The sequence below is a fragment of the Equus asinus genome, chromosome 27, assembly GCF_041296235.1.
Source record: "Equus asinus isolate D_3611 breed Donkey chromosome 27, EquAss-T2T_v2, whole genome shotgun sequence".
Classification (NCBI taxonomy): Eukaryota; Metazoa; Chordata; class Mammalia; order Perissodactyla; family Equidae; genus Equus; species Equus asinus.
In genome coordinates this window covers 32829231-32852458 of record NC_091816.1, presented here as the reverse complement: position 1 = coordinate 32852458, position 23228 = coordinate 32829231, and the positions used below count along the sequence as shown (strand labels likewise).

Here is a 23228-nt window from a genome sequence, read left to right as displayed (position 1 = left end):
CCATCATCAAGGAGGGTCAGGAGAAGTTTCTCCTCTTCTTGCTGAGTCAGGGGTGGCCAGAAGTGGAATCTGAGGGTTCTAGGAGGACCAGACCCACACTTTAGGGTGGGCGGCCTCGGCAGTACTCAGAAGAGGCAACACGAAGCAGCGCAGAGCAGTGCACAGGAGCATCAACAGGTCACCAAGCCTTCCCAGGTGGTAGAGCCCAAGGGGGACGGAGTTAGCCAGCCAGGCCATTATGGGCATCTCCTAAATCCCCTCCCAGCCAGTACTAGACTGTCCTGTTCATGATGCCCAGTGTTTTGTCTTCTTTCTTCAAAAAGAATGCTTTTTGTATTCTATTTTATGAGCTGGTCAGTCAGGTGTGGCCACAAGATGAGAGAGAGGAGAAGCTCAAGGAAACAAAGTTTATGACACTCACGGGTCCTAGAGATAGGAGGCACGGCTCACCACTCAGGGCCACATGAGGAAGCACTGGGGTGGTCAGGAGGCAGACGACAGGGGTGAGGGGAAGATTTAGGCCACCCTTCTATTGGGGATTCTAAGGGAAAGGAAAGCAGGGCAGAGGGAATAGCTTAGGACTGGCTAGTGTAAATAATTTTGGAAAGCTTTGGGCTATAGTGGTGGTCTCTACTAGCCTGGTACCTGGCCCTGGGATGGTTAAAGCTGAGGAATATTGCCTCCTGGGGTATACAGGCCAGCCAGAGAGTGTAGCTCTGGATGAGTTAGTTTGCATTTCAAAGACATGCTCCTGGCTAGTCCCTTTGCTCTCTCTAAGAATTGGCTAGCTCAGGGAGGGGCAGTCTCTCCCCAGCCAGAAAAGTTTTTTTATTTTAAGATATCAAAACATCATAAAATACACAATATAAAATATATACAACATATTTGATTCAGTGGACTTTGAGTACAGCAGATAGTCCTCCATCATGTGGGTGGGCCCGATCCAGTCAGTTGAAGGCCTTAAGAGAACAAAGACTGACCTCCCCCAAGAAAGAGGGAATTCTGCCAGTAGACTGGCCTTTGGACTCAAACTGCACCTCTTTTATTTGTCTCCAGCCTGTTGACTACCCCCTCCAGATTTTGGACTCACAAAGTTTCCACAATGGCGTGAGCCAATTCCTTAAAATAAATCTCTCTCTGCGTATAGAGATGCATCCTGTTGGTTCCATTTCTCTGGAGAACCCTACTAATACAGATGCTTCTACTCTGAAGACTAATGTACACAAGCAGATCTTCCCTGTTCATTTATTCTTATTGGCGAAAAGCCTGGGGTAGATTATTAAAGGAGATCCCTTTGTGGGGACCCTATGACAAAACCTTGAGTGGCTCACACTTGTTAGTACCCATTAGAATTCCACGGCAGATCTCTTTACTTGATTGAGGGACATGCCTTGTGGGCCCATGAGCTATGGAAGTCAGGATACCATGTTGCTCTTCACATGAGACCATACGATTTCACTATCAAAAGTTGAAGCCAAGCCCCATGATGCATTTTGTATTGTACATGACCCTTCCCTCCCCCCATGAAGCACCTCTATGGGCCAGGTAGTGCCTGGCAGGGTGATTACACAGCTCCTATGCCTTCCTGTGCTGGTAAAGAGTGTGCCTTAGTAGAGATGAATTGCACCCTCACCCAGGATTTGGATTTCAATGTGCAGCTTTGCTGACACAACTGCACTGATGGTGGAGGTACTCACCAAACCTTTAATGTCGGCATTCAAGTAACAGCGTACCAAAGTACCCACTGTATTGCTCACGAGAGGGAAAAGCAGACTCACTAAGTGTGAACTAGGCTCCATCTACCATAGTGTCCTAAAAGGCAATCATAGTTAAGAGGTGGGAGAGACTTCTTAAAGTGCTAGCCATGTGAAACCAATCAAGTCCAGTGAACATTTTTCCCATTCGGCATAGTCAGTGTGTGTAATAACCCTAAAGGCACATGGTTCAGTAATTTCTCAATGACAGCCACAGTAGGAAAGGCTTGGGCCTGGAACTCTATACCGAGCTTACTCAGATCAATACCTTCCTTTTCATCTAAGCAGATGCTCTTATAGGAACCATGAAATTGGGCCTTGTGACCCTCAGAAGTGAAGTGGGTTGTAGACAACTCAAGTACCTGTTTTAACATTCAAGTCGTCTTCCCTCCAGGCTGGTTCAGGAAATAACTTTTGCATTCCAGTCTTATGAAGGAGGGGCTGAAAAAGTTTGGGGGGAGGGTGGTGAGAAGGCCATAACTGTGCATGATGGGGGGAAATAGTGAATTGTTAAATATGGAGGAGGTTATACTCTTTAGTGGGGAGAAGTGGTCCTGTAAGGTGAAGGAGTGAGAAGTTGCAAGATACTCATCCCAGGTAGATGGGGGTTGGGTTGTACTGCCACTCTGAAAGCAAAGGGCTTGAATCTGCCCTGGTCAAGCAGGGGTGGGTGGACACAAGTGCTCAGAGGAGCTTTGGGTGGAGGAGAGAAGGCATTGAGGGGACAAGAGAAGGCGAGAAGCATCAGCTGCAGTCTCTTTTGACACTTGGAGCGAGGGAGTACTGCCCCCACAGGAATGTAAGCCTGGGGACCACGTGTCGTGGGGCTGGGCTGGGCTGCAGGAATCACGCTCGTCTTTCTGGTTCTGAGCCTGTTGTTTCTGGTGACAGTGCTGTTGACAACATACCAACCTCTTCCTGGGCTAGTCAGTTTCCTCTTCATGGTTGGGGATCCATAAAAATATGCTTTTGGACACTTGAAGAGCTCTTGGTGGGGCCGGCCAAATGACCACAACCTCATAAACTGAAGACTGTGAGGTAAACACATAGATGTGGTTTTTTTCTGCCTCAGGGGTTGGGTCATGGGAACTAAAACATTGGCTGTCCCAAGTTTGAAGGCTCATCTAGGAATCTGTCTATGACATAACATCCAGAGAAATGCTCCCAGGGAGGACCTCGATATCTCCAAGAGGGAAGTTGATAGCATGCCTGCGTCTCCTTCTCAAGATAGAATCCTCCTGGACTATTTCTTAGCTCTTCAGGGGAAGGGAGAGTCCTGGATGATCTGTCATTAAAGCCACATGTTGTGTGTGTGTTACAGAGAATGCCCAAGCAGAGCCTAATGCCAACAACATAAACCAGCTTTTCTTTCTCTGCCTTCCCTTCACAAAAGAGGGATGTCATCTCTAAATCTGTTGCTGGGGGATGGAGGCAAATGTGTTTATAATGGTTGATTTTCACTTGTGCTTATAATTTATTGACGTGCAATATGAAATTGCTGTCGCCGGATTAGGAGACAACAGAACTGCATGAGTCATCAGGAGTTGTAAGAAATTTATTGAAAAAAAATTCTCCCCCACCAGCATCTACAGGCCAAATGGTGCAGAAGGAATGAATGCAGAAGCAGTGGTCATATGAAATGCTTTCATGCGTGATATGTAACTGTTGATGTGATTGTGGCGAAGTCAGAAATGGTCATCTGGGAACCCAGATATTAGGCCCAGCGAGTGAAACTTAAGAGGAGTAGTTTTAGGGTCATAACAGAGATTCTCAAATGCTAAGGTTAACCAACCCACTGCCCCAGGCCAGAAAGGAGAAAGGGCAGCAGTTCTGGGCTCTGCAGATGGCCCATTTTACTGAACAGGCTGCTGAGACCACTGAATTTGGGCTGAGCTTCTGCAGCTCCGAATCCTCATCACGTATCCTTGATCTCATGTGGACCCTCTGCTTGGCTCACATGTTGGTTCGGTAACAAAATGAAGTAGAAGTGACAAGGCTGAAGCCATGGTCATCATCTCCCAGTCCTGGACCCAGCGGGCTTTGTGGCCTAGCCCATTTTCCCTGTAACTCCTGTACTTTCTTAACCTCTTCCCAAAGGAGACACAAGATTAATTTTGGTCTGAAGGGGATATGCTTCAAAAAAAGGTTTCTTTTATTAAAACTACTATTACAAATACTTCATTTGGCTTCTGTGTTCTTTCTCCCATGGCTCCCAGCTCAGAGGCAGCACTTGGCCTTCCCGCCGTAACAAGTGCCCTCAATCTTGGTGAAGAGCGGGCAAGAGGAGAAGTGACAGGTGCCGCCACTCCTGGCACAGATGTAATGGTCAGACCTGTGGCCGAGACCCGTGAGATAGCCGACACCTGGAACGAGGGAAAGAAAACACTTCAGACTCATGGCTTGCAGCCACAATGACTTCAGAACATTTGGGAAAACATGTCAGGCAACTCTGCAAAGCCCTTTAGAGAGTTTTCTCTTCCAAAAACTTTGCACTCAGTTGATGTTTAGGAATGCTCAAGAAATAAGGCATCTGAAGAACTTGCTCTGTCTAAGCCTGCTGTGGCCCACCAAAAGCCAGCAATGAGCAGCAGGGTTCGGAGTGGGGTTTGCTTCTGCCCAGAGAGCTTTAAGGTGTGCAGGGAATTCGAGTTAGTCCCCAAGTACGTATCCTACCACATTGTACTTCTGCCCAAATCCACATCCTCTGTTTCAGAAATGCTGGGGTATATTTCTAACTCCATGAGCACATCCTACACTTCCCTCACTCCTGTGCTCTTGAGCTATACCATTCCCACGGACTGGAATTCCTGCTCCCACACCTCCCCCCTCATATTTCTCCTGAAATCTATGATCCCTTAAGGTCAGGTTGAAATTATGGCTACTCTGTAAAGTTTTTTTATTCTGGCTTCTTCCCAGTATCACAGAATCTCTTAATTAGAACGTCTCCAGACTAGCGTTCTACTGTATCCAATAGAGAACAAGCCCGCCCTATGAGATCCCTATCAAGTGACTATCAAGCCATCTTTTTGCATGCCTACACTGATAGGTGTAATGGACTGAATTGCAATTCTCTCGCCCCCCCCCACCCCCATTCATATGTTGAAGTCTTAACCACCCAGTACCTCAGAATGTGACTGCATTTGGAGGGAGGGGCTGTTAAAGAGATAGTTAAGGTTAAATGAGGTCATATGAGTGATCCCTAATCCCATACGACTGGTGTCCTTATAAGAAGAGGAAATTTGGACACACAAACAGTCACAAGCGATGCACACACATAAGGAAAGACCACACGAGACCACAATAAGGATGTGGCCACCTGCAAGCCAAGGACAGAGGCCTCAGAAGAAACCAAACCTGCCAGCACCTTGACCTTGAACTTCCAGCCTCTAGAACTGTGAGAAAGTAAATTTCTGTTGTTTAGGTGACCCACACTGTGGTATTTTGTTATGACAGCCCTAGCAGACTAATATGATAGGCCATCGCTACCCTAGGAGATGGAACATTCTAATGTCACATATCTCTGCTTGTTGGAGAGGTGATTTCATGCCAATTGAAATTGTCCTCTCAGTAACTTCCATCCAGTGGCATTTTTTCTGCTTTTTACAGTTGTCTAATCACTCTTTCAGAAGGCAACTCCAGTTTTAGTAATTCTGCTTTTTAAAAAGTCCTAATTTTTCTAAGTGCCCCATTTCTAGGCCCTTCTCAATCCTCCAAATGTGTTCAGGGTTATCAATAGATTTCCTATTGAGGCCTGGAATAAATACAAAGTACCTTAGACATGTCCCGCCTACCAAGACCAAAAGAGGCTTCCCCTCTCTCATCTTGTGCACTGTAGAGCTGTGCTGTGCAATGTGGTAGCCACTAGCTACAGGTGACAATTTACATTAATTTAATCAGAATTACACTAGCCGCAGTGCAAGTGCTCGATAGCCATATGTGACTGGTGGTTGCTGCATTGGACTGTGAGAATATAGACCATTTCCATCACTGCAGAACATTTTATTGGACTGTGTTGCTATAGAGATTGAAGGGAACTGAGAGACATTCTGGTTCCACCATCCAGGGAAGTGACTTGGGCCAAGGCCATTCAGTTATGCACACAAAACACAGTCTCCTGATCTCCAGTGTGTATTCTTTCTGTACATCGTGTTGATTCCTATTGTTGCTGTCCAAGATTGTACTAGCCTCAGCACAATGTCATCCTCAAGCAAGGTCATGGTCAACTAGATTCTCCAACTCTCCAATTCCAGCTTTTGTTTCCCTTCATCAAAGGCTTTCAGAAAGATACTTAGTCCAACCACACTGCAAGATTGGATCCCTCTGACAGTATGTCCTCCAAGTAATTATCTGTTCTTAGGAAGATTAGAAAGATCAATTTAGCTACTAAATTCAAAAGCTCTTTGAAATCATGAGGGTCTGCACATTACTGTTCTTGCTGCTGTTGGTATATATAATATATATATATATATGATTTCCTCTGCTTCATTGTGCTGGGTGAGCGGAGGAGACGCAAATACAATCACAGCTTTTTAGAGCCCAGATGAACCTCAGAGCTCAACTCGTTCAACCTCTCTGTAATCTTCTCTCAGAAGAAGCTGAAGTCCAGATATGCCTCTTAGGAATGCAGCCAGCCGAAGGCAGAGCCAGAAGCAGAAGCAAGTCTGCTGACCTCCACTCCAGCTCTTATTCCACCTCGCCACACTGCTGGTGGATTATGGCTTCATGACTATTCACGGGAACTAGTTTCTGGCATTAGCTTCAAGGATCCAGTACATTATAGAACACAAAAGTAACAGCAACATATTTAGTGTCAGGGTCCTTTCATTAAATTCTGTGTTGTAAACTAATCAATGTGATTTTTGGTAAACCACTCAACCTCTCTGGGTCCTAGCTTCTCAAATTTACAATTGAGAAGACTGGATTATGTGATCTCATCCATTTCTAATACTCTAAGGTTGATCGTCTTTCCTTCGGTGGGGAACTAGCACATTTATGGTCGCATTTAACCCTCCGAGGAGTGCACTGCTTTTTCCTCATTTACAGACAGGGAAACTGAGCTCTAGCAAGATTAAATGAACCATCCATTATCCCACAACAAACAAACCATGTTCTGCCTAATTCTAAAATCCATGCTTCTGCCGCATTGTGTCCCAGGAAGATGGGTTGGCTTGTTAGACAACTTTGCTAGAAAAGGTCGTCTTTGAATGGTGCTAAGTAGGTTTCTATACCAATAATTTGGGAAGAAGGAGGAGACAATATGGTCTGCTTCACTATTTGCTTGGTTGTGAAGCTTGAGGAGGCTATGTACAGTTCTGGTTTAAGAAAGCAGCAAAGCATCCCTGTTTTATTCTATTCTCATCCCTCCCTCCCCCATCCCCACCACAGCAATCGAGGGAGTGAATACAGGACCATATTTGTTTCTTTAATCAGTAGCCCTGTTGCAGCTACCTCATCTGATCTGGAGCTGAGGGTGTCTGGTGACTAGACATTTGGAAATGTTTGGGGACATTGTTATCACAACTGTGGAGGTGTATGTGGGGTGATGTTATAAGGATCCAGCAAGTAGGGGCCAGAGATGCTGTTGGATACCTACAACACACAGAACAGCCCGCATACAGAGAATTATCTGGCCCAAAGTGTCAATAGCTCCACGGTTGAGAAATCATTGTCTAGACCAGTGCTTCTCTATGCTGCATACACATTAAAACCAGCTGAGACACTCTTAAATATATTGATTTAATTGTTCTGGGGTGGAGTCTGTGTATTGGCACTTTACAAAACTCCTCATATGAATCTAATGTGCAGTAAAGAATTAAGAACTGCTGGATCACTCATTTTAAGTTTTAGATATATAAGAATCACCTGGAAGTTTTGTTAAACCACAACTGCTAGGCCGCATTCTCAGAGTTTCTGATTTAGAAACTGGCTTGGGGCCTGATAATTTGCATTTCTAATAAGCTCCCAGGTGGTACTGAAGCTACTGGTCCAGAAAGCACACTTTGAGAACTTCTGGTCTTGCTTGAGCAGTCCACGCTTCTTTGCGTCTAGCGACCTCTCTCATAACACTTAGTTTTACCCTGTTCTTTACATTTATCTTTCCTTTTGCGTCAGATTTAACTGTGCACGTGTCTGTCTATCCTAACAGATTCCATGTTTCTTGACAGAAGAAAGGATGTTTACCTTGGAATAGGGCCTGCAAATATTTGTGGCATTTAAGCACCTCTGAAGATTTGGCTTCCAATAATAGTGGACCAGGCAGCCAAACCAGAACAGCCCGAACAGCTGGTACACACACACACACACACACACACACACACACACGTACCTTGTAGGTGTCAGAGAACTAACAATATTTACTGAGTCAAGATTTGGGAACAGACAAGAATGAAAGCAAGGACAGCACATTCTATCAATATAAAAAAATTGAGATTACTATAAATTTAAAAACTCGAATATTTAGTTGAAATAGAAAAGTAGAAATATTTTTCTATGCGAATATTCATACTGAAAAATGGGATATTCACTTGAACAAACTTGCAAATTTAGTTGAGAAGAAAAATTCCTAGAAAAATGCAACTTACTAAAATAAACAAACAAGAACAGAAAATCTAAATAGTTCCAGAACTATTACAAAAATTTGAGTCCATAAATAAAAGTCTAGGCCAAGATGAATTTATTGGCAAATTCTACCAAGAAACAAATAAGAAATAGCATCTACACTACACAGATTGTTTCTCAGAATAGAAAAAGTGATACCTTCACCAACTCATGACGTGATGCCAACATGGTCTTAACATCAATGCCTAACAAGATCAGTAAGGCAAAGAAATGAAAGAAAAACAACAGGTCAACCTCCCTAATCAGCAGAAAGGCAAGAATGTTAAATAAAATATCAGTAAACAGAATAAAATCAGGTTCAGTGTATTTCCCAAACTCAAGATTTCATCTAACATTTGAAAATTGGTCAATGCCTATTATGATAAAGGAGAAAAATCACATGATCATCCAAAGAGGGGCAGAAAAACATATGAAAAAATTCAACACTGATTCATGACAAAAAACTCAACAAGCAAGGAACTGGAGGGAACTTCCCTCATCTGGTAAAGAGTATCTACAGAAGTCTACATCAAACAGGTCACTTAGCAGTCAAACATTGAAAATGCTCCATTTGAGATTGGCAACAAGACCAGGATAACTGCCATCATCATTTTCATTCAACACTGTATTTGACGTCCTAGCCGGAGGAGTAAGAAAAAATTAAACAAAAGGTACAGGGTTCGAAAGGAAGAAATAAAATTATTACTACTTGCTGACATTATGATTTTGTGTAGACAGTTCAAAAGGAATAAACAAGCAAATTTAGCAAGTTTGCTATATACAAGATCAATATACAAAGAAAGAAAAAAATCGACTTGACTTGCGTGTATTAGCAACTGACAAAAAATAAAATTTTCAAAAAGTTTATCTACTTATAGGAACACAACATTTTTTATAAGTTAAAGGAACACAATGTTTTTTCATAAGTTAAAGAAGACCTAAATAAGTGGAAATGCTATGTTTAAGCATTGGAAGGTTAATATTTTAAAAAATGTTAATTTTTGCCAAATTAGTCTGCAGGTTTAACCCAATACCATGAAAACCCCCAGAGATTCTTCCAGTACCACTTGAAAAGCTGATTCTAAAATTTATATGGAAATTCAAAGGGTCAAAAATAGCCAAGACACTCTCGGAGAAGAAGGCAGGGGGACTTGTTTTGCTGGATTTCAAGACTAATTATAGAGCCACTGTAATTACACAGTGTAGTGAAGACACGAGGACAGACAGATATACAAATGGAACAGAAAGAGACCATGCATAGATGGAGAATTGATGTAGGATAACATTGGCTCAGCAGAACAGTAGGGAAAAAATGGTCTTCTCAGTAGCTGGTTCTGGCACAAGTGGATATTCAAATTGAAAAAACCTTTACCCTTTGCTCACACCACACACACACTATAATCCATTGTCAGATGGATTGTGAGACTAAATGTAGAAGGAAAAACAGGAAGCTCTCAGAACTCAATATTGAAGATTTTCTTCAGGGCTTTGGGGTAAAAAAGATTTCTTGAGACATGAAAAGCACTAATTCTAAAGGAAAAGATATGACACGTTTAACCACATGAAAATAATGAGAAAAACCTCTGTCTAAATGTTTCCATTAAGAGAGTGAAAAACGAAAGTGGGAGACATATGTAATGCTTACAACTGACAAAGCGCTTGTATGCAGAACATACAAAGCACTACTACAAATCATAAAGAAATGACAGATAATATGATAGAAAATATGGAAAAACAGACACTTCACAAAAGATATCCAAGTGTCCAGTAACTATATGCATAGGTGCTCAACTTATTATGTTTCAGAGAAATGCAAATTAAAATTCCAATGAGATACCACTGCATTCACAGATGGCTGAATCTTTGAAATGATTGACATTATCAAGTGTTGGCGTGGATATGGAGCAATGGGAACACTCGTTTGCTGATTGTTGGAGTGTCAATTAGTATAGACAGTTTTGGAGAACAATTGGGTGTTACCTATGAAAATTCAATAGAAGTATATCCTATGGCGGAGCAATGCCGTGACCTCTTGTTTTCTAGCCAATTGACATGCATGCACAAACCCAGCTATATTATTTAGTATGAATGTTAATGTGGTAAAAGTCTAAGAAACAGAGGAAGTTATTACCATAAAAGCCAAACAATGATTACCTTTGGGGAAGGAAAGAGTTGTGACTGAGGAGGCTGGAGGATGGCTTCTTAGGTACCAGCCACACCCTATGTCTTGACTTAAATTGTGGTTACAGGGTGCTTGCTTGCTTTATAATAATTCATGAAATTATACATTCATGTTTCATGTACTTTTCTGGATGCATGTCATATTTTATGATTAAAAAAGTCAAAAAGCAAGAGTTGCTTCTGAAAAAGGTCTTCTGCATATTCCTAGTGCTGTGGACCTCCTGTGCTACATGCAACTTCCAGCATCCTCTGCCAACCCTGCATGGGTCCCTTTCCATCCACTCCCTGTAGACGAGCTCCTTGGAAAACTCACAGCCCCGCTCTTCTCCTCCTCTCTCCCAAGAATGGGAAAATTTGCTTCCTTGAACTTGGAACTTATTCTTGTCTCGGTCCTCACTAAGCTGTCCTGAGAAATACAATCCAACACATCACTTGGTGGTCTCTGGAGTGCCATGAACCAGAGGAACATAGAAAAGAGAAAACTTATAGGCAAGAATGAAGGGCAAGAAGAGGGAGCGAGGAGCAGGCCTGTTGGGAAAGCAGGTTTGTGCCAGTTTCTTTGCTTGTGGCGAAAAGAGTGATTCTTTCCAATATACATTTATTAGGCCAACTACAGCTGGATTGTGAAATATCCTGCGTAAGTGCAACTGAAACACCAACTATTTTTCTAGTCAAGTGTAATATAGTAGCTTGAATGAAGGACGATTGTGATTAAGTAACAGGAAGCTAACTAGGAAATAAGGTGCCAATGGAAGACAATGAGAAGGAGGAGAGAACAGTTTATGGCAGGGAGCACACAAGAGGCTGGACTGTTACAGAGTCATCAGAAAATAAGACCACCTCAAGGAGGAACAGACAACGACTTTTAAGGCTCCTGAGATCAAATATACTCTATACAGATCAGATGGTGGTGTTTCAAGAAAGAGAGATAAAAAGACTATAGAGAAGAAGATATTTTAGAAACACAGAGAGAGATTTTTGGATTTTAAATAAAAGAGCCAAGAAAACAAAATTTCTTAAAGAGCCTTTCAGAGAATGAGAGAAGGGAGAGGAGGGAATCTGAGAACGGATGGGTAGTGATCATGCTGTTGATAAAGGACTTGTTCTCTGGCATCCTACTCTGAAGTGTGGGCACTAAGGTTGGTCTGTATTATACAATTAGAGCTAAAGTGAAGTTTTGGAACAATGTTAAAAGGGCAAATTGGAGAGCTGTGGACTAAAATATAAATTTCTTGCACTAAAAGACCACCAGGCTGAGGAGGGAGTGAGTTGCCAAAATGACAAGGGTTTTGGAGAAGATGAGGCCCAAACTTGACCGTTCCTGGGATCTATGCCCCCTCTCTTGCCCAGGACTTCCCCACGACCTCCCGCCTCCCCGCCGCCCCAGAATCAGCAGTAAGAGGACAGGCTTGGAGAAAGGTCAGGACCCAGATCAGGGTTTACGTGACTGACCAATTTGAGATGTGTGAGGAGCAAACACAGATATGGTTATGTGGGAGCCAGAGAATGCAATCTAGATGTTTGCAACACTTGACCCACACCTACGGTGATACATCATTGAACTCGGCAGTGGGAAGCAACCTGAGACTGGTCATGAGTGAGGAATTAGCTTATTGGAGCCCTCTGGGCCTTGGTGAGTCAGCTATGGCTTTTCTCCTGTTCAGGACAATGTGGCTGGTTGGCAGGTGTGCCAGGAGAAGGGACATCCATAAGTCAGTGGGTGCCCTCCGCCTGGGGGTGTTGAAGTAGAGGCTGCTTGTCAACTCAGGAGTGGTCGTGGTGCTTAGACATGGTCAACTTCATTTCTATGGATCTTTCTAAGCAATCTGGGGATGAAATCAAATATACAAGCCACTCCTGAAAAACAAATAGTAAAACTCCAAGCCAAACTGGAATACAACCAAGGTCCAAACCCATTTTCTGCAAACAAGCAACCCATGAAGTCCCCATTCAGGAAGAAACTCATGCTGGCCCCTGCTTATCAACAACAACTCTTGCTGAGTTCAGGAAAATTTTAATTCAATTCCTGTCTAGATTATTCTGGAGATGAATCCCTGTGCCTGTGACATTTCCAGGGGGCTTTGGCAAGTGTGAGGAAGGAATAGAGGATTCGGAGTCAGGGCTGGAGTCAAGTCCTTGTTATTTGCTGGCAGGGTATTTGAAAAGCAACCTCTGTGAGATTCACTACAAAAAAAAAAATCTACAAAATGAGGATAATAGTGGTCTCCGCGTGATGGAGATGCTGGGGACACGTAGTGAGATAACACTCATGGAGATGCTTTGTTCAGCTGTCAAGTGCCACAGATGGCGTTTGTTCTGTGGCAGGTGTTTTGAGCACAGCTCTGTTTCCCTTGACTTGCTAACCAAGTGCCGGTGTTAAGCTTGGTTCGGAGCCTGCAGGGGCCCAATTCTGAGGCACTGGGGAGCATGTTTTTCTGGCTGGGATCCGGAGGCCTTAGCAGCCACATTCCTGGCGGCTATTGCCAGAGGTCAGAGAGGAGGAAGGAATTCGGGCAAGCAGGTTGGGGTGGCGATGACAGAGAGAGACAGTCAGGTGTGGGCAGGGCAGACAGGACACTGAGGGTTACAGAATGTTGGAGCTGGGAGTCATTTTGCCTAGTCCCTCATTTTAAAGGCGAGGGAACTGAGGCCCAGACTCCCAGTCTCAGGAATGCATGCAGTGTCCTGGAGGGAAAGGAAAGAAGGTTAGTGAGGAATGGCCGACAGGTCTATCAGGGGGTTTGGTGAACTTTGCTCTACCGAGGTGCTGATCACCTGGGAAAGGGTGCGCTGTAAGAGAAATGGCTCTGTTTATGGGAAGGACATCGCTGCCCCAGGCACTCATGTTACTCTCTTTGGGTCAGCCTCCACGCTGCAACAGAGCAGCCTCTTAAAGAAGCCATCTCTGATTCCATCACTTTCCTAGTTTAAAACTTTAGGGGCTCACATAAACCAGGTGCATTTCCTGCTGCATAAGGCCTCTCTTGACCCTGCCCCTCAACCCCAATGACTCCTACCAGCACCTGGGCTGACTCTGTGCCTTGAGAGGTGTGTGGTTGTGGGTAGCTGAGTGGATGGCCTGGGTTTGAGTCCTTGCTCTGCCTGTTACTGGTCACGTGACTCTGGCCAACTTTACGATTCTTTTTATGATTCTTCTTTTTTTTATTTTATTTTTTATTTATTTATGATTCTTCTTTCCCCAAAGGGGCATGGTGATTAAATTAAAAGTTAGCTCGGGGGGCCGGCCCTGTGGCCGAGTGTTTAAGTTCACGCGCTTCACTGCAGCGGCCCAGGGTTACGCCGGTTCGGATCCTGGCGCGGACATGGCACCACTCACCAGGCCACGTTGAGGCAGCATCCCACATGCTACAACTAGCAGGACCTGCAACTAAGATATACAGCTGTGTACCAGGGGTGATTTGGGGAGATAAAGCAGAAAAAAAAAAAAAAGATTGGCAACAGTTGTTAGCTCAGGTGACAATCTTTAAAAAAAAAAAAAAGTGAGTTCGGGGCCAGCCCACTCGCACAGCGGTTAAGTGCGCACTTTTCCACTTCGGTGGCCCGTGGCTCGCCGGTTCGGATCCCGGGTGCAGACGTGGCACCGCTTGGCAAGCCATGCTGTGGTAGGAGTCCCACATATAAAGTAGAGGATGATGGGCACAGATGTTAGCTCAGGGCCAGCCTTCCTCAGCAAAAAGAGGAGGATTGGCAGCAGTTAGCTCAGGGCTAATCTTCCTCAAAAGGAAAAGAAAAAAGATAAAAGTGAACGCTGTTGTTTTTCATTTCTCTTTATCTCTGGGCTTTCACACATGCTGTCCTTTCCATCTGGTTTGTCCTTGCTACCACATGCCCTCTCACCTTTCCCTAGTTTCTCTAATTCAGGGCTGCAAATTCAAATACCCACAGCAGCCAGGCCGAAAACATAAATCCGTGAAGTGGGCTAAGGCGAGGCAGTAGGGAGTGGTGGGGCCTGCAGTAAGAGAAATTGCCTGACTGGAGGAGCAGCCACTATCTAGCTGTGGCTCACTGTTGCCACAGAGGAATGTTGCCACATTTTTTGTGTGTTTTTAAGAGAAGATAAAAATCTAAATTGTATATGATATATCCTGATTTTTAATTGTTGAAAAGGAATGAAGGAAAACTTTCTTTTGAAAATACCATGAACACCACAAGGACTTCCATCTTTCCTCCACTTCTGAGCTTCCTCAAGAAAGCCTTCCTGGCTGCTCAAGACCAGGTCAGCTCCCATTCTCACATGTTCTCTTAGCACCCTGTACTTAATAGCATTTCACAACACAATTGTCATTAGGTCATTAATTATCTAATCAGGTTTTCTTGTCGTTTTCTGCTTCTAGAATATACGGTTATGAACTCAAGGCCTGTGTTTTTCTGGCTCTTCCCCTGTTCCCAGGGCAATGCCTATACAGAGAACACCGTTAACTAAATATTTGCCAAATCAGTGAATGAACAACCTCAGACTATCTTGATTTCTAAACACCTTGGCTGGATTCTCGCCTAGCTGATGCACTGACTTGAGTCACCTTATCATTTTGACACCATTGTGTGTTCCCAGAAAGACCATTCATATGAGCTTAATGTGGGCGACCCATTTTCTTTTCTGATACAGACGAAAGTTGTTAAAAAAGAATGTGAAGTCATGACTTCCTGCAGCGACCACACAGCTCTCTTTCACCTCAGCTGACGTGGGCCTTGATTTCCCCGTGTGTGAAATGACCAGGTTGGACTGGACGCATTCTAACGGCTCTTCCAGAAAAGGGCGTGACCTCGTCCCACATTTTGGCTCAGGGTGAGTCACAGTGTGAGGCTGTGACCTGGGCAGCACCTTCTAGGAGCAGCACCCGGCTCCCTTCCTACACTAAACTGGGATCTGTTCATCACAAGGGCAATCAGTGCAGCCTGTGGGCGGTGGGACAGTGACAATAACAACCACACGACAATGGCAATGCAACAACAGTAACAGGAAACATCTCCAAGCAGGTACCTAAAAGGTGAAGCAGAGTCTATGTAAGAGCTGCCTGCAGCTGGGCTCAGGAGAGGCAGGCTGGGGGAACCTGCATGTTCTTTTTTGTTTTTCTGTCTTTTGCTGATGAAGATTGGTCCTGAGCTAACATGTGTTGCCAATCTTCCTCTTTTTGCTTGAGGAAGATTCACCCTGAGCTAACATCCATGCCAATCTTCCTCTGTTTTGTATGTGGGTCAACACCACAACATAGCCACTGACCAGTGATGTAGGTCTGCCCCCAGCATCTGAACATAGGCTGCTGAAGCGGAGCACGCCAAACTTAACCACCAGGCCAAGGGGCCGGCCGCTGAAATCTGCATGTTTTAATACCCAAACACTCGAGGACTTAATTCTTCCTCCTCTTCCAGACAGCAGTGCCAGGGCAACACATAAAATCCCAGGCAGAAAATAGCTGTAAGTGTTGCTCCTCCTGTGGCCCTCTTTCAAAACGTGAACATCTTGGCTCAGTGCAGAAACATGAAGGTGGTGTTTGGTCTACACTGCTCTCTGGGGTGCTCAGAGCCTCCCCAGCTTCAGCCTGGGCATGGGAGTGGGCACTGCTCTTTCCTTTCTTGAAGATGAGCTCGTGGCAGCCAACCCAAAGGGAAAGGTCTTCTTGAGGTGTCCGGGCCCCATGCTGAGGACCCACGGCCTGGGAGGTTTCGCAGACAGGATTTACATGTTGTGAAAGAGCAGCATCCAGCGGCCTCGCCTGGGAGTATCTGAGCTCATCCTGTCGTTACTAAGTGCTCAATCGTGTTAGCTAGCATTTTTATAATGAATAAGTTTATTTGTTCCTGCATTTCCTTGGAAACACTTTTATTTTCCATGCTTTGAATGAGATGCTCGTAATCTTATTCAGATGTAATGGACTGAAAATTACTCTTCATGTTAACATAGCGGCTTTCAAACTTTTTTGAGTTTGAACTGAACTCCTGTAAGAAATTTTGCATTCCTCCTCTGCATGCACACACGCACACACACAGCTGAAATCGGAGCCTAAGAAAACAGCATGAACACTTACTCCGCGGTGTGCACTGGTAGAATAGAATGGAAAAGGATAGAAATATTCCTTTGCAAAAATATGGTTGCAACTCAATAAATATCCATCTCTAGTCTAAAGGGTTCCAACTGGGAACATTAAAAGTCTACATTAGAATACTTTCGTAGCTGGTTTTCAGATGGGGAAACTGAGGCATAACTGTAGTAAATTAGTCATATCTGTATGATAAAGGGGTGGCCTGGAGAAAAGTACAATCTGGTCTGTCAGAGAATTTCAGAGCTTTAATGCTTTGAGAGACAACTGCCACCACCCATGCATTTCGCAGATGAAGGAACTAAGGCCCAGAATATGTGACTTGCTCAAAGCCACTTAGAGAGTCACAGGGCTGGGATGAAATGTGTCCTCCGATTCCTCCTGCAGGGTCCCACCTTCTCTTACGTCAGGGGCACAGCTGCTTTGACCCAGAGGAGCTGGCGTCTTCTAGGCTGACAGAAAGCTCCCCTCCCATGTGTTGGGGAGATTTCCCACCCTGGAAAACATGAGTGGATTTCTCTAGGAAGCTCCATGACTGCGTGAGGATCCCTGCCTGCCTGCCCACGAGGTGAGTCAAAAGCACCAGGTGAGCTAGCCTCGTGGGAGGGACGGGCGGTGCCTACTCGCAGCAGGGCACCTGGAAGGCCCCACCCAGTGACCTGGGCTGGGATCAGGCTGGCAGCCTGCACTCTCTCACCGGGACAGGAAGCTGGTCTCTCAATGTGAGGGGCCATCTTGCAAATGGAGTATGTGACCCTCTTTCACAAAGGATACTTTCTAGATGCCCGAGACAAAGGTGGGGCTAGGAGATGGTGGGAGCTGCCTGGGACTGGTCCCACATCACTGCCAAGCTCAGAGGGCCTGGAGCCCTAAGGGATGGACATGGACTGAGATGTGAGTCTATCTCTCCCCGAGCTGGGCTGCCTCTGGAGACCCGGGAGAACCAGCCCAGGTATGCAGGCTCATTCCCAGCTAGTCAGGGGATGGCATGCAGACCCCTAGCCTCAGGAGGCTTGCCCACCAACTGCCCACAGGAGGCCACTCAACCTTGGGGATGCTTTCCTGCTGCCGGACCCTCAGGATGCAAGAGACAGCTGACCTCAGAGCTCAGTTTGCCCCAGAGTTCACAACCCTGGGAGAGAGCGCTCCAGCACGTCCGAAAGCTCACCTGAGGACATCTGGCAGCAGAGGAGGCAGAGGGTCAGCAGCAGAAAGTAGGGTGCCCTCATGGTCGCTGGCAGGCTGGTCCGGGATGGCAGGAGAAGGAGGAGAGGCTCCTAGGAGGCTCAGCTGACAGAGGCTTCCAGAGGCTGAAGTGTCCCTGTATTTATAGGGCTAGAGGATTGCACAATCTCATAGATGGATCTGAAGGGCGGTGTCGCAATCCAGGGAGTGAAATTTTAATAAATAACCCCTCGTGTCATTTGCCCTGGGTTGTCTGCGAGTCATGTGCACACACTTGTCTCTGTCTGGCTGCAGCTGGATTTAGCTCTCGTCCTGGAAACCTGGAGTGGGTGCCTCCTGCCAGCGTTGTTTTGTTTTCTAGGCTGGGCAGTTCTGATGGAGCTCCTGGATGAGGTGGCTAAGGCAGGCCCCTTCTGTTGGGATGGCTCAGGGAGCAGGTGGGGAAGTGGCCTCAGGAAGTTCTGAGCCAGGTGGCCGTCCAGCCCCCAGCAGAGTCAGTCTCTTTAGCTGAACTGTGTTCTCTACAAGGTGGCTCAAACTTCACTTTTTTCCCTTTCAAAAGCCAAGCCTCCAAGGATGGAGTTTTCACAAGGCCAAGGCTACTTTCTCAATCCTTTGCTTCTGAGCTGAACTTTCTCCTTGATTGACCAACATCACACTTCTTGTTTTTTTTTTTTTATAATTAATATGTCTCCAAGTCTTTTTAAATCTACGGGCCTCTTCTATTACTTAAAAATTTTTTTATTGAGACTTTTTTTAGAATAGAATTATATGCACAGCAAAATGGAGAGCAAGGTACAGAGATTTCCCGTTTACCCTCTGCCTCCACACATGCGCAGCCTCCCTCACTATCAACATCCCCACCAGCTGGTGCATTTGTTACAATTCATGGACCTCCACTAATACACCAACATCACCCAAAGTCCAGAGTTTACGTTAGGGCTCACTCTTGGTGTTGTACATTCTATGGGTTTCGACAAATGTGTAATGACATGTATCCACCATTATGGTATCATACAGAGTATTTTCATTGCCAAGGAAGTAAAAATCCTCTGTGCTCCACCTATTCACTCTTTCCTCCCCGACCCTTGGCAACCACTGATCTTTTTACTGTCTCTATGTTTTTGGCTTTTCCAGTATGTTATAGAGTTCAAATCATACAGTACACAACCTTTTTGGATTGGCTTCTTTCACTTAGTAATATGCATTTAAGTTTCCTCTATATCTTTTCATGGCTTGATAACTCATTTCTTTTTAGCCCTGAATAATATTCCATTGTCTGGACGGACCACAGTTTATTTCTCCATTCACCTACTGAAGGGCATCTTGGTTGCTTCCAAGCTTTGTCAATTATGATAAAGCTGCCATAAACATGTGTGTCAGGCTTTTGTGAGGACACAAATTTTCAACTATTTTGGGTAAATACCAAGAATTGTGATTACTGAATCCTATGGTAAGAGTATGTTTGTCTCAGTGAAGACAAGGGAAGAGGGTGATGGAGTCATTAGGGTCTCAACTCAGGTAGTGAAGGGGAATTGAAAGAAGACATGGGTTCCAGGGATGTTAAGAAGCTGAAGTCAAGGGGACACAGAAGTAGATAGAATGAGCTATTTCAGGCTTGGACTAGAGAAAAGGGGACGTCATATATGGAGAGAATGTGAGTATGAGGAGGAACTGGTTTGGGGAAATGACAATGTGTCACATACACGTTTGAGGGTTTGCGGGTTTCCCAAGAAGCAAAGTGTGATGCAAGCCAAGAATTTGAGTGAACATGGTAAGTGGGAGGTGTAAAGAATAGGCAGTAAGTGAGGGGAGAACTGGTGTTGGAAAGGGAGGACAGCTGATAAAATGGGTGATATTAAGGCCACAGGTAACTATATGAGTTGAATTCCATGGGGCATCTTGGGAACAGTGCCAAAGACAGGCCCCAGAATGATCCAGGCAAGGAGATAATGGCCCCAACGTTCACAAAGAGAAGTGGGTGGTGTCACCTGTGGCAGAAAGGCAGGTGTTGGCTTTTGGAAAACAGGTGAATGCAGGGAAATGGTACAGGGGTCTGGGGTGACATGAGCACCAGCTGCTCTAAGATGCCTGCGGGATCTGCATGAGGAGATCTCCCACTGGAGGGCTGTGATGGGCTTGGATCTCAGTGGACAGATCTGGAGTGGACAGATGGCTTCAGAACTTATCAGCCTTTATGGATTGCTGGAAGCCACGGTGGGGAATGAAATTGCTAGAGATAGAAGGTTTCTAAAAAATTCCAGAGGACACTGGCATTCGAGGGAGAAGAGAAGAAAACCAGGAGATAAGGAGTTCAAGTCAGGGAGGGGATAGTTTTAGAGGAGAGAGGAGCAATCACTTCCAAATGTAGACAAGTTCATCTGCAAAGAAAGAATTCCAAAGTGTCCATGGGGATTTCCGTATGGTGATGTGGGGAGAGCAGGACCCACCCTTCCATGAGTTGAGAGGAAATAGGTGATGAGGACATGATGATAGTGAGTGTGGGGCACTGGGTCCCATTGTTGGCAAAGAGATTAGGCCAGAGACTGAGGAATAGCGCCTACACACATAGGGTGTATGGAAAGGTTTGACTTTGTGTTAAGATGGGGCAGGATTGAGGGGGATGAAGGGAGAGAGCCAGGAACAGGGTGAGGGCGAAGCTCCTGAATAAAGGGGTCCAGAATGGAAGAAGGTCTCTGAGATGGGAGAGCTGATGGTGATCAGAGCTCAGATGGAAGGACTGTCTCTGCTCAGGAGGAGGGACATCTCTGATGCCAGGAGGGGAGATGTGGCTGAGGGATACAATGCTGAATTGTCCTCTCTGGATTGTCCAGATGTCCTTGTTCGGGATGAGAGGAAGCCTTTTCCTAATTGTGACAGAGAAGTGGGGTCACTGGAAGGACCTGAGGACAGTGGAGCAGAGTCAGATTTCCTTAGGGAATTGTGGGAGAGGGCTGAGGGAGCACGTTGAACCTGTGCCGGGCAGTGTTGAGGCCCCGACTGAGGCCTGAGACCTGAGATGGGTCGTGAGCTGGTACCATTTTCCAGGTGTGCTTGGTTCCATATGGCTGCAGCCAGATATTTTGGACATCAGCTCTGCCTGAGTAGGCTCTGCAATTCTAGCCTTCGCTCCTGTGGTGTAAGGTGCGTCTGTTATCCTTCGGCCTCCTGTAGAACCCACTTTCCTTTTCCTCTCTGGCTCTCAGTTTCTCCTTCGTCTCTGTCCCTGAGGACTGAATTTCCCTCTTTTCACTCTGTGCCTTATATGAACATCTGCTTTATGTCTTTTCCCCTATTCCTTCCGTATGATGATGGTGGTGTTGGGGGCGGGGGCTGCATCTCTGTGTCAGCACGTCCGCCCGTGGCCTCAAGCCCCAGAAGCAGGTCCCAAGTGAATGTGATGAGAAGGCATTGCTTCCAAGAGCCTTGGGTCAGGGGACAGGGCATTGGAAACTGGAGAACAGCCCCCGCAGAGCCTGGCCCCAGCAGGAGCTGCAATGAAGCTTTAAGAAAACTGAGATTTCCATCTCTTTGATGCAGACAAGAGGTCACAGAGGACAGAATGAGGAGAAAACCTGGTCCTTGGGCTTAGTTTTGGGGGATGTGCTGGAGTGGGTGTGGCTTGGACATGGGTGTGCAGGAGCCTGGACCTGGAGAGAGGCAAAGGGTCCATGTGACACAGATGTCTATGTTTGCCCGTGAGCCTCTGGCAGTTGCCCTTCTCCCATTGCTGTCAGGAAACTCCTCTTGTTCCACATTTTCACCAGCACTTGGTGTTGTCAGTGTTCTGTATTTGGCCATTTTAATAGGCATGTAGTGCTATCTCATGGCTGTTTGAATTGGCATTTCCCTGATGACATATGATGTGGAGCATCTTTTCGTATCCTGCCTTCCTTTTTTCCAACTAGCTATGTGTTCCCGGGAAGTTTTCCACTGTGATTTCGCAGAGAGTGAGGTCCTGGTGTTGCCCCTCGGAGTCAGGAGACCTGGCATCTAGATGGGGCAGACAGGCTGAGTCTGGCTGAGCTGCAAGGGTTGGAATCTCGTTCTTCCACTTGTCCAGCTGGGGTGTTGCGTGAGCTAATATTTAGGGATCTCTCAAGTTTTCTCCAGTTCTAAAGATTTTAGACAGCATTTTATTGATCATTAATTTTCACTGTAATTCTGTCTGCAGCTTTCTGAATGTCTCAGAGTTTTTATTTGTAAGCAACAGAAGCAGCTCTGTCTGATAGAGCAAGGGAAGAGTTTTTTTGGAGGATATTAGGTAGCTCTCCGACTCACTGGGGGGCCTGGAGAACACACTTGCATCTCAGCTTCCAGGAACAATGTCCAACATACGCCCCAGACCTGCTCTGATGAGGAGCTCTGTGCTGGGGCCACTGTCTGTGAGACTGCAGGAACTGGACTTCACTCCTGCCAGGACCACCCCTAGCAGAGAGCCTTCTGCACCAGAATATGCTCCTTCCTGATGCTATCACTGCACTGCTGCCAGAGAGAGAGACAGAGAGAGACACATGCACACAGACCGTGTGAGACAGAGACAGAGTAGAGCCAGAGGGTGAGACAGAGAGAGACAAACAGAGACTGAGAGAGACAGAGATAGAGAAACAGGGGTAAGACGTTGGGTGGATCAAAGCAAATGCAAGAGTTGATGACGTTGAAGTTCATGCATTCTTTCATTCATTGAGTCAGGTATACTTATTTGATTCCCATGATGTGCCAGGGGATCTTTTAGGGACTTGAGGTGAAGTGAGTTATAAGGCTTATGGTGGCCTCTCTCAGAGGTCTAGTTGGAGAGACAGATCAGCAGACAGACAGTTACCATGACATTTGACAGGTGCTCTGATGGGGGCATGTAGGGACCATGCCTGACATGTGTTAGATGTGGCATGGGCCTAGGCCAATGTCTGAGATGTGTAGGTGTATTTAGTTGTTGTTCATGCCTGTAGAGTAGATTCTGACTCCCGTGACTCTGTACACAGCAGAGTGGGATTTTAGTCCCGCCCTGGTGGTCTAGTGGGTAAGAGCCAGTGTTCTCCCCGCTGCGGCCCATGTCCCTTCCCTGCTCAGGGAACCATACCACCCCTCTGCGGGTTGTCATACTGTGGTGGTTGCATGTTGCTGTGATGCTGAAAGCTATGCCACTGGCATTTCAAATACTAGCTGAGTGCCCCATGGTAGACAGGTTGCAGCAGAGCTTCCAGACTCGGACAGACTAGGAAGAAGACCTGGCCACCCACTTCTGAAAAAATTGGCCGTGAAAACCCTGTGAATAGCAGTGGAGTCTTGTCTGATATAGCACTGGGAGGGGAGAGGATGGCGCAAAAAGACCCCTGTGCTGTCCTCAGGGTCGCTCGGAGTAAAATCCACTCGATGGCACTAACAACGGCCAGGTGTATTTATGGTTTTAAGTGTTCTCTTGAACAGCTTAGGTTTCCTCCTCAGATAATAT

At 45.7% G+C, this 23228-nt stretch overlaps 1 protein-coding gene across 1 annotated transcript; it reads right to left on the bottom strand.

Annotated features, from left to right (window-relative positions):
- Window positions 1-3883: 3883 nt before the first annotated feature.
- Window positions 3884-17917, bottom strand: DEFB1 (defensin beta 1). The gene is made up of 2 exons (XM_014857440.3): window positions 17760-17917; window positions 3884-4117 (listed from the first exon to the last, which is right to left on the bottom strand). Exons 1-2 carry the CDS (start codon window positions 17818-17820, stop codon window positions 3972-3974), a joined length of 207 nt encoding a protein of 68 aa, XP_014712926.1. The 5' UTR covers window positions 17821-17917; the 3' UTR covers window positions 3884-3971.
- Window positions 17918-23228: the final 5311 nt, after the last annotated feature.